General features: G+C 33.2%; 1 protein-coding gene across 1 annotated transcript in view; it reads left to right on the top strand.

The window, feature by feature from the left end:
- Cad74A (cadherin 74A) overlaps positions 1 to 12,136 on the top strand; it is a 31,984-nt gene that overhangs the window by 13,797 nt on the left and 6,051 nt on the right. The window contains exons 12-27 of the mRNA XM_019042265.2: positions 468 to 688; positions 1,341 to 1,485; positions 1,793 to 1,923; positions 2,715 to 2,989; positions 3,403 to 3,516; positions 4,174 to 4,455; positions 4,913 to 5,096; positions 5,915 to 6,141; positions 6,616 to 6,742; positions 7,278 to 7,453; positions 7,977 to 8,097; positions 8,598 to 8,767; positions 9,343 to 9,427; positions 9,859 to 10,148; positions 10,576 to 10,766; positions 11,443 to 11,566. Of these exons, the coding sequence (XP_018897810.2) occupies positions 468 to 688; positions 1,341 to 1,485; positions 1,793 to 1,923; positions 2,715 to 2,989; positions 3,403 to 3,516; positions 4,174 to 4,455; positions 4,913 to 5,096; positions 5,915 to 6,141; positions 6,616 to 6,742; positions 7,278 to 7,453; positions 7,977 to 8,097; positions 8,598 to 8,767; positions 9,343 to 9,427; positions 9,859 to 10,148; positions 10,576 to 10,766; positions 11,443 to 11,566 (2,863 nt within the window). The remainder of the gene's footprint in view (positions 1 to 467; positions 689 to 1,340; positions 1,486 to 1,792; positions 1,924 to 2,714; positions 2,990 to 3,402; positions 3,517 to 4,173; positions 4,456 to 4,912; positions 5,097 to 5,914; positions 6,142 to 6,615; positions 6,743 to 7,277; positions 7,454 to 7,976; positions 8,098 to 8,597; positions 8,768 to 9,342; positions 9,428 to 9,858; positions 10,149 to 10,575; positions 10,767 to 11,442; positions 11,567 to 12,136) is intronic.

The following is a 12,136-nucleotide window of genomic DNA, read 5'->3' as shown; positions in this document are numbered from 1 at the left end:
AAAAGATACGCACCACATTTCATAATCATCTAACCATAAAAACACCAAGTCTCATGAAGAAAAAGCTGAATGAAACAAAACTCCCTTGGTACACAATCCTTATCGTCTCTTTTTTCTTATTGCTTGAATTAATTATTTTTATGACAAATAAGTACTTATGCAAACTTTCATTTTATTTTATTTATTATTTATATTCTACGTCTAACATTTGGTATCACAGTAATTCAAAGAAAAATAATGGATCAATACCTGATCTGATACCTCTGTAAAATGCAGAAAGCGCAATATCAATTGATCTTATTCACGCACTTAATTATTGTCAATATTTAATGTTTATTCCAGAAATTCTACAAAATTTCCTATAAAATTTATTTCGAAGCTTAACTGTATTCCTAATGTTTTACAAAGTTTACTAGTTTCTGGTGATTAATACAAATAATTTATTCTCCTCATTCTTGGGCTTTCAGGACTGGTTTGATATCTGTTTCCAAGAAAGCAATATTGGATTTGGACGTATCTAAAACATCTCAATATGCAGTTCAAGTGATGGCTATAGATAATGGCTCGCCTCTAAGAGAAACAGCCCAGACAACAGTTCTAGTCAATATATTTGATGTAAACAATAAGCCTCCAGAATTTTTATCGAATGCAAACCAAAATGTCTACATCTCAGAAAAAACGCCTATAGGTAATGAAGAAAAACAAATATTATTTATAAAAAAATGAAGAAAAAAAATATGGAAGTCTGAAAATTATTTTTATCATAAAAATTAGCCAAAAAAACATACCATGTGAAGAATACAGAAGGCTTTTTTTCTTCCTCTTACTTTAGGAGTTGAGTGTATTATCTCAATTTTACACATTTTACATTTTGTTTTTTTTTTTATCACATGCGGTTTTTTCGAGTTTTTTTGGTTTCCATCATCATAAAAACAACATATGTTTGATTTCAGTATATTTTTTCTTTTAAATAAAATTGTAATGAATATTCACTCATAGATATGTGATCTTTGTCTCTTTGAGAATCAAATTTGAAAGCTTTACCTTAAGGATCTGAAGCTTTAGGTCTCCTAAAAATAGTTTAATTTCTTTTTTATCATGAACTGGAAGTGCAGCTCCCAGCAAATTTTAAACGCAACCATTTTCTTACATTTTTCAATGCATCTATCATCATCATGATTTTTTTTCTTTTTTACGTATAAGAATAGTAACACCCAACTTCTTTGCTTGCAGTTTCCATAGAATAATCAATGCAACACACAAATCTTGTTTTACAGAGGTTGTATGAATTTTCTCGTATTTTTTATTTTATTACCCAATTTTTATTTTTAAATCTTCAGGTGAGGCTATTCTCAAAATGGAGGCAGTGGATCCAGATTCAAATCATAATTTGGGATACTACATTGTAGAACCGATAAAAGTTTTTGATAAAACTGGTCTCACTCCCAAAGAAACTCGAGGATTTGATCTCAAGAATGCTTTCAGGTATTTTCCATTATAAACAGTGGAATTCTATCGTCTCTCCATTGAACTCAAACTGAGTCCAAGTCTCTCAAACTGAGGGGGAAAAAATTATTTTAGAATTCTTTAATCTTTTTTATTCAGTTTCAATTGAAACTCACACAAAATATTATTTTTAAAAATCCTCACCAGAAATTCTCATTCTATCAAATTGGCCCATCAATTACCCAATATTAATTATTAAGATATTTTCCACCAATTCTCTCAATTTCAAACAGTTTTGATTTTTCAAAAAACATAAAAACTTATGTAGTCTCATCGGCAATTTTAGGATCAATGAAAGCAGCGGTGAGTTACAAGTGAATTCCACGCTTGATCATCAAGCTGCTGCGGTAATCATCCTTACAATTGAAGTTCGAGATAAAAATGCAGAGGAGAAAATCGAAGAGCAGTTTGCTCGAGGTAAGTGTTTCCTTAAAATCATAGACAAGCATATGTATGTCAAGTCTACAGACATAATTAAATAAAGGTTGGTATCAATTTGAATCTAGCCTGGAAAAATTACTTTTTCAGGTTTTGTAAAGAATGAGATCCATGTATGAACAGTCATCAAATACTCCGTTTGAAAAAGAATTGTCTTTTTTCTGCTAGATTGATCCAGATTAAAATGTGTTATCAGAATTTTTAGGAGCATTTCATTTAAAAATTTGATGGCAGTCATCAGTGCAATGCCCAGAATATTTTTTAAGAAAAAAAAAAAATCCCTCCAAAGCTTAAAAATTGTTTGTAAAAGAACAATTTATTTAGGGAAAAAGATTGGAGAGGAAATAAGCTGAAACCAGAATACCTCAGTATTTTTACACTCCATCGTTTATTGAAAAATCAAAATCACTAAAATAACAAATTTTACCAAAGTTGTTAATTGTCGTCATCGTCAAAACGAGGCTGATTACTCAGTTCAGTTTTCTTCAATATTTTCTCTCTGTCTTTTTTATTCTCTGGTTGAAGTAAGAGTGTAAAAATGTGTGTGAAAGGATCCATGTAATTTCAAAACTTCAACCATGTATTCCTCGGAATAGCAAAAACTACTTTTATGTGCCTTGTCCTCCAAGCCCCTCAAATGAGCTTATCAAGGAGATATCTGTGGTCCTCTCTCTTTATATTACCTCTCATTCATGTGTTAAAGTATTTTAATTGTTCATCTCATCCTCAATTTATTCAATGTCTTTTTTTTATTTGTTAAACCATTTCAGTGGAAGTGTCAGTATACATTCAACCACATAACGAAGAGAACCCCGTGTTCTTGGTGGGTGGGTGGACATCTTCAGACCCGATCATCAAAGTCACAACGCCAGAGGAACAAGCAGTTGGAACGACAATATTGCAAATAATTGCAACAGACCCCCTCACTGATGAGCCAATCAGAAGTTTCCGAGCACTGACGGCTCTGCCGAGACAGCTTGCATTAGACCAAGCTGGCAACTTGTTATTGACAGAGAGGTTGGATTATGAAGTCATAGGCAATACGGTAAGTTTCCCTCATACCAAGTAGCTCAGAAATAGGAGAAGAGAAGAAAGAAATAAACAGAGGAATCAAAGATGGGAGAAAGTGATTCCTCATGTTGAAAACGTGGCAAACAAACTGAAAAAAAATCCAGGGTTGATCAACGTTGGGTTCCTACTGTTACCAAATGATTTCATTTGTTTGGTTTGTGATCAATTTGGTCATCGTCGAATATACCTGCTAAAGCTTTCCTGTTGGGTGAATTGGTTTCTGAATATTATTATAAGTAGTTTCGTAAAGGAAACATGCTACCTGGGGCTTTAATTAATACATTGTTTACTAGCCAATTCTAAGCTCTATTTCTATTATAATATCTTACTTTTTATCCAAGATTAATACCCTGTAAGTCATTTAAATCTCTTTATCTTTGTTTTCAGACCCTCAGCCTGAGACTTCAAGCTATTTCGGAGGATGATGAACGGTACACAGATGCATTAGTTCTAATTAAAGTTGATGATGTCAATGATCATCAACCGGAATTCGTTCATAAGGTGAATTGATTTCATTGTTATAAAAATCGAAGCCTCTCAAATTATACCCATACTAATTTTTAAAGTCATGCAACTTCTTAAAATTTTCAAATATTAGAGCTCAAATTGTAAAATCCCTACAGATGAGAGTTATCTTTCATAGTTTCAAAATTTCTACCTTTATATTCTTTGGGAACAAAATTAATAGTTGCTCTCGCATGTCAAAGGACTACAAAAGCCTCTCTATATGATTGCAAATGAATTTAAATAGATAAATGAAACATTGTTGTGAGTTAGTAATCAAGTTGTTGACCAATAGAGTAGAGATAGAAGAATAAAAGTGGTTTGGTTTTTTTTTTTTTTTTTTTTTTTTTTTTTTTTTTTAAATTAGTGTCGTTTTGGAATTTAATGTTACCTGTTGTAACTTTTATTCCTTCTTTTTTTTTAAAAAAAAAAAGAGGTGCAGTTCCTCTAGATGACCTGTAGTGAGTACATGAATTCAAAAATGGCCGGAGACTCCTCAGATCTCAGAGCTTAATCTAGCAGAGCCAACATAAGGGCATGATACCAAATGAGTCATCCAGATGTCTTTTTATGCCTGTATTTTCAAAATAATGTTCCTCTTTTTCAACATGTGCGTCTCCAATTTATCATTGCATCAATGTTTTCCAATTCCAGAGATTCACTGGATCTGTTGTTGAATCCGCAAACAAAGGCACTTTTATCCTGAAAGTTCAAGCAACAGACGGAGATTTGCCAGATTCTCCGTATGGTTATGGAACCATAAGTTACTCACTCAGTGGAGAGCACTCATCTTTAGTCAGCATAAATAATGAAACAGGAGAAATTAAAGTAGCAGGTGATACCATCGATAGAGAAAAGATGCAAGTTCTGCGATTAATTGTCACTGCTGTCGATACTCCTCTCAACCGTGAAAAACAGCGACGTGTATCGGCACCTGTAAGTTATATCAATCTTACAGATCTGTCTTTCATTCTCTACTCTCTTACGCATCAGGAATTTTGTCCGTACAATACAAAAATATTAAAAACACAAATTCATTTGAATTTCTTCAATTTTAGTTTTGATTACTCAGAGGCCCACTTTCCCAGTTTCGAATGCATAAGTCGTTGAATGTATTAGAATGTATAACAGCAGAACTCGGCAAAAACCATGTTTCAATCTTTTCATTGGCTCTCTGTAACCTCAAAAATATCTCCCAGGAAAATAATATTTACTCCTTCTTCATGTTTCTTAAAAGAGTCTGCAAAAAACAAAGCCTAATTTTTTTCCTGCTTCCCAATTCAGTCAAAAAATTGGTGAAAATCGTCAAAAATTCGATAAGCTGCAGCATCATAGTAACACGTACAAAAACACTGCTAGACAACGTGGTAAAATACCTCTTTCAATGTTACAGGTGATCATAGAAGTTGTGGACATAAATGATAATGCTCCTACTTTTTCATCTAGCCAGTACTCATTTGTTGTTTTGGAAAATGTCCCTCTGGATACAAGTGTCTTGAATGTAAGCGCAACTGATCCTGACAGTGGTGACGGTGGCCGAGTTGAGTATGAGCTGGTTGATACAAGTGAAGCTGCTGGTAAGGAAAATAAAATTATTTTTCAAAATTCTATGAATTAATTAAAATAACTATGGCGTCCAACCATGAGTGCAGAGACCCAACTGTCGAAAAACTCAAAATTGAATTATTAGCACCACTGTAAGAGGAACTTCTCACAAACATTATGAACACCAAAAGTGTATCTAACTCGAGTGTACAAAGTTTACCAAACTCTTGACAGAAAAAATCCAGGGATGCCAAAACTTCTGCAACTGAAAGGTCCATCCAGTCGAGAATAAAATGTGAAAGCCGCCGAATGGAGAATTTTGAAAGGTGAAAAAGAAAACCTGAAAGGGGGGAGAAAATGTTGAGTCGGTGCTACTCTTGTGAATGAAACTATTGAATGCATTATTTCTTTAGAATGAAACTGCTAGGCATATTAATTAAGGTAAAGAAAATTGTGAACTGTGTGTTTAATGCAAAGAAAATAGTCTAGTGGGCAGTCTTACGTAAACAGCAATATAAAGGCTACTTTCAAAAATGTAAAGGCAAAAAACTTTCTCCAGCCACGGAGAAAGTTTGGAAAAAACTAACTAAGTCATGTCCTAATATTAGAATGTACAAAGTATAATATTATAATATGTAACAATGAATATAATGAATGATCTTTATGTCGAAGTCTTTAATCAAAATAATCGTAACTATATCGATTTTTCCCCCGAAAACAAAATGATCATTACCTGAAGAATGAAAATACCGAAAGAGAGCAGTTGCAGATGGTGTGCAGTGAAATTGAAATTATTGATTCTTAATTTTGGTCAAGGAAAATTTCATATTTTTTTTAATTTTTTCTACAGGACTATTTTCTATAAATTCTCAAACCGGAGAGTTAAAAACAGCTCAACAGCTGACGGGAAAAGGTCGAGCTGAATCGTATGGTATCACAATCAGAGCCCAAGATGCAGGTACTCCTAGTCTTTTCACAGACGTCATTGTCAAAGTTTACATCGGAGATGTTATCTCTAACGATGGTGTTCCCTCAATTATCCATCCAGCTTTGGGTGAAGTCGCATATATTTCAGAGGTAAGCTTTTCCCTGTATTTTTATTTTCCCTCCAAGTATCAAACTAGAAATGAGTTTTTCAATGTATTGTATTCATAGTAAATAAAAAGCATGCCGAATGCTAAATGCATAATTTAGGTATTTTTTAAAGGTTCCCTGTTTATGGCATTACAGTCATAATCCGCATCGGTCATTTCTGCTGTACCGCTCTTTAAAGAGAATAAACCGATTGTACCACTTGAAACTTTCACAGGTTATTCTTCATGCAGAGAGGGAAAATGAAGGAAGTTTTCAAGAATTGATGCTAAGTATTTTTCCATTTAAAAAATAAAGTATTGCAGGAAGCCTGCAACGTTGCAAAGGGAGTTTCGCCAATTTGTGCAATTTTGCCATCAACATAATTAATTTTATAATTAGTTTTCAATTATCTACGTTGATTACTGCTTATAGTAATACACATCTTTCAATTATTTTAAAAAACAATTTTTTTTCCAGAATGCTTCCATTGGAACCCCAGTTTTCAAAGTCGTTGCATCAGACCCTGATGATCCCAACTCTCCAGAGGGCAGACTAATGTACAGTTTCCTTCAAGATGGGTCGGATTCACTAAATTTTTTCATTGGTAAGAAACCGTTTGCTTTAAGATCCAATTGCAATTTTATTTGTAATGTAAATTAACTAATCATATATTATAGGCGTTCTTGATTTTTAAATAACCGTTCAAGCTCGAAATTGTGAAAAATTTTAAGAGTACTTGCCTGCAGCCTGATCGTTGAAATTTTTTGTTTGTCGGGTGGAAATGGATGACTTAGGTTAAATGGCGAAGAGTGATTGGTCGGCTATGTCTTATCGTTGCTTTGTCGGGTAGAATAGGCGACATGCTGTCGGATACTCAAGAGGTGCCTTTAATTCGTCGTCCATTCCAAACGACAAAGCAATGATAAGACATAGCCAACCAATCATGCTTCGCCATTTAACCTATGTCATCCATTTCCACCCGACAAACAAAAAATCACAACAATCAGGCTGCTGAGTCAGTGCTTTGACTTAAATTTAAAGCTTTTATTACACCATTCACCTTAAAATTGTCAATAATATCAAACATATGGTAGATTCTCCCAGTCATTTACAATCATTTTTTCTCTTTTGTTTGGCAGATGCTGACACAGGACGCATCACTACTCGAGCTCTCTTAGATCGAGAAACAAAAGAAAAATACTCGCTTTTATTAGTTGTACAAGATTCTGGAAGTGTTCCCCAGCAAACTACTCAAGTTTTAAATATTATAGTCACAGATGTTGATGATCACAAACCCGTCTTCAAACGTGCCATTGTATGTATCCATTATGAATTTATTTGATCCTTTTAAAAGACTTTTGTATTTGTTCTCTCTCATCTAATCACTCTTTTCATCTGGTATTTATGATTCCTTTTATGTTTGCCAATGATTCAACGTGAAAGTTGAAATTACAGCACTGACAGCGAGAGATTTTGTTCAAGTAAGCACAGAACCTTTGTCACAATGCTCATGCACTTATTGGAGATTGATAGTTGTTCTTACTCTTTCTAAAATGTTAAAGGGAAACTATTATTTTATTCTCAAACTTCCGTAAATTGATATGTTTATGAAACAATACACCGCCTCCTCAATAATTTGTTACTCTATTAAATCGGTGAAATAATGGAAAGGAGTTTCTTTTTACCTATCAGTTCCCTCCGAAGGCGTTACTTAAAATCTCATCATGTGTAATATGAAATTCTACATACTGCAGTAGCATTTTTTCCGTCTCTGATATTAACTTTATCCTTTGGAGGATTTCTAAAAAATACATTTTGACCTTTTCTCCAATTTTTAGGATGAATCACCAGTGCGACTAGAGATCCTAGAGGAATCAATGCCTAACTCTATCATTGGCACTGTCAAAGCTGTTGATTTAGATGTAGGAGATAATGCAAATATCGGCTATCTGATAACATGTAAGTATTTTTACACTTTTTGTATCAAAGTTGTAACAAAATACAGGACACCAATGCTTCTGCAACTTGCTGACTATTGTAGCTCAATTCAGTTACTCTGTCCTCATCCAAAAATCTTCAAACATTTAAGAGCAAAAATTTCAGCAAAAATTAGATTTTAGGTGCAGATTTTTAAGGCTTTTAATTTTCTATATTTGATAATGTTAGGAAATCAGCAAAAACATCACACATATACATTATACATGTTGCTTCATAGGGCTTCCTGGCGTTTTTCAACATTTAACTGCACTTGCTCCCTATCTAACCATAACTCTTTAAGAATGGAGTATTGTGTATTCTTGCACCAATCCATTGCTCCACCCTCTTATTGGGCGCGCTCTGCGCCTTCTCCCAGGAGGAACCCCATGTAGGATAATAGAAGCAACATTATTAACTCATAAATTAATATTTCATTGACAATCTAAAACCCAGCAATTACCAACTTATTCTCTGTTTTAAAGATGGTAATGAGAATGACCTATTCGCCATAAATCGAACGGAGAACAACACTGGTTTGATAACAGCAGTTGGACGACTAGATCGAGAGTCAGTTGCCGAACATTTGCTGACAATCAAGTGCTTCAAATTAAGTGATACACCATCAAGTCTGAGGAAAGCTTATAGTCGACAGGTAATATTTTAAAATACATTCCAGGTGTTTTTTTTAAAGTCTTGTCTGCCGGCAAAACATTTTCTCTGAATCAGAGTGGTCTTATAAACATTTTGATTCCATCCTGGGTGACTGATAGGAATACACATAGCAAAAGAAGCATATGACTTCAAAGACTTTGTGATTAAATTGAATCCATACATTGCACCAGGCGACCTCATCACTGAACGAAAAAAGTACTTAGAAAAAATAACTGTTGATGAAGCAGCCGAAACATGAAGTTCATTTTTCCAAGACTGGAAAGAACTAAATTAGAGACAGAAGCATAGGAAAAGAACTGTCTCTGAAATGAAAATAAAATTAGAGGATTGCATTTACTTTCATTCTTTTCCTTAATAAAGTGCCCCAATATTTTCGCAATTTTTCAAACTTTCCTCCAAATCTTTCACAATTTCTAAGTACGTATATCAACTTTTCCATTGAACCAGCATTTTTTCAGAATTTCATACTTAATTTAGATTATTATATAAACTAGTGTAAAGAAGAATATTGAAATTTATACAATTAATCTTGTATGATTGCTCTTTATCCCCCAGGACTTCAGTGAAATCCAAGTCCGCATCATTGTTCTTGAAATTGACGATAACTTGCCACAGTTTCAAAAAGGAAATATCACCGTTGGTAAGTTTTTTTCCTTCAAACATCCAACCTAACTTTTATCGTTTGATCATGTGAGACTGAGCGAAAAAATTAGAGTACTTTTTATGTTTCACAAGAAAACTAGCGCTTCTTTAGCTGCAAATTACATACCTAACCAGTCGTGATTTTAAAAAAATGAAGAGAGAGAGAATAGAAAACCAGATTTTTAGTGTACCCATACCCAATCTCATCTGTCTATTCGTGTGCACAGCAGTAATGAAACAGATAATATAATGCTTGCAATGGAGTCAAACTACTGAATTGACTTATTGGTTCGTTTATTTCGAGTAGGAAGTGACTTACATTATTTTAATTCATACAACCATCAGCAGCAAGACAAAGATAATTTTTTCTTGCTTCAATGCATGTAAAAGGTCTACTCAAATTCTATGTTTTGTTGTCACCTTTTCCAGGTGCTCGTGTGAATGTTCCAATTGATACTTTACTTCTAACTCTGCAAGCGGTGGACATTGATTATAATCCAGACCCAATTACCTACAGTGTCAAGAATTGGACATTTGTTTCTGGATTTAACAGTTTGGTTGAAGTTCCTAACACTCCTCTTCCGTTTCACCTCAATTCACAAAATGGGGAGCTTCGAACGTCAGCCAGCATGATTGACTACATGAATGGTCATTTCATTTTGAATGTCTCCGCCAGGAATAGTGACGATGAGGGGAAAGAATCCTTTACAACAGTAAAGGTAAGAAATTAGCGATATATTTCACCATTGGAAAAGAAGAAGTAGTTTCAGACTTCAAAGTATTTAATACAAAATTGAAATTATCAAAAATTATGAAAGTTGCTCTTTCAATAATTTTAAAGTGAATTTTTTAACCTAAGCACGTGCTTTAAGCAACTTTGGCAGCCTCTACTTACACATTTTATGTGGAAGTACTTTTTTTACTTTTTAAATTAACCTAATTTTTGAAACAAATTTTAAAAAAGTATTAAATAAATTTTAATTTAAAAAAAGAAAAAAAAAGTATTACAATAATGTAAATCAAAATGTTCTTCGGAGAGCATTAAAAAGGTATCAAAAAATTTCAACCTAGATGTTCAAGTATTAGCAAGCATCAAGAACTTTATTTCAGGAAAGTTGAGTCAGAAACATTATTTCTTTATTCCAGATTTATGTGGAGAGAGATCGTGTTTTACTCAAGTTCATTTTCTTGAGACCACCAACTGAAATCAAAACAAACCTCCCCAATTTCACGGAAGAAGTTGAGAAAGCCTTGGCATTGAAATCATCTCAGTTAAATATTTATGACACACAGTTTTACGAAAAAGAAGATGGAAGCTTGGATTTCAGCAGCACAAGGTATTTAACTTCAAAATATGCATTTTTCAAAACTTGAAAGTTATCGAAAGTCCAAACTCTCTCAGTTAAAATTCTCTCACAATTCATTTTAAGATTATTTTATTTTTAATAAAGCACAAGACTCCTGATTTTCTAGATTCAGTAAGACAAGACCAATCTGGATAACAAAATAGAGAAAACAACACTCAGTCATATACAAATATTAATGAATTCTATTATTGGATAAATACTATGATGACTGTGAAACTCCCAAACCACAAATCTCGTTTCTGGTATTTTAAAATTTCCGTTTCCATTTTATTTAATTGAATGAGAACAAATCAACATCATTCCTTGAAGTTTCCACAGAATTTTGTTTGCCTCGAGAAGAAAAATCATGGAAATTTAAATAATTGACGTTGAATAGTTTTCCTTTTATAGATTAAAGTATGACAGGAAGTCTGCAACATAGCAAGCCAAAATACTTGGTTAAGAGTTTCTCTGTTAATATCTGTCTCAGGAGCCTCTAGTTATTGCTGGAAAACTGCAGAATGAACTATTTTTCCAACCGATATTTCCATTTTAACTACTATAATTTATAGTTCTAATTTCTTAGATTCATTTACGATAAATTTTATTCTTATTATAAATTATCATGTATTGTCTTAACACTTACTCTCTGTTCTTCTTTTTCCAGCTCATGTTTCCAGTTGTTGAATCAAGATAACTTAGATTTAAATGAAGTTCATGCCATTTTACGCGACACCTCCAATAATGAACTCAAAAGAGTTTATGACAAGTATCAAGTTGCATCTGTTCAGGTAATTTGATGTCTTTTTTTCCCTCCTTTTCCCCGTTCCAATCTCTCTTCTAAACTCAGATCTCCCCACTAGCTCTCTAATTGGGGGTTCCATATGCTTTCTGAGAGTTTTTGCCTCTCCTTTCCCTCCCTCTCTACATTTTAAGGTAATTTAATTAACGATTAGACCTTAAACACACATTACTTTATACGTATATATCAGAGAAGGGCTTGAAATAAATTATTCAAAAACTAAAATAGTCCTCAGGAAATCAAAATTCACCATTTATTTAAGACCTAAACTGATACACTAAAAAGAAATAGCTTTGGATCACTTAAATGTTGCCATATTTTTCCGTGGCAAAAAATTCATTTTTGCGGAGAGCCATTATGTTTCTTTTAAAACTTTTTATTGCACATTTAAATTGTGAATGAATTTTTCTACTAACTACAATGAAAAACTAAAAATTTTCTTGAAAATTTTTTATTTTATCAAAACAATCATTGTAAAGTCAGAATGTTCGTACAACATTTACCTAAAGCATAGCATTGTAGCCTGCTCTTTTTTGGAAAACGTCTCTCTTATTACAGC

Source organism: Bemisia tabaci, chromosome 3 (assembly GCF_918797505.1).
Source record: "Bemisia tabaci chromosome 3, PGI_BMITA_v3".
NCBI lineage: Eukaryota > Metazoa > Arthropoda > Insecta > Hemiptera > Aleyrodidae > Bemisia > Bemisia tabaci.
Note: the sequence above shows the minus strand (reverse complement) of the source record. Positions and strands in the feature narration are given on the sequence as shown.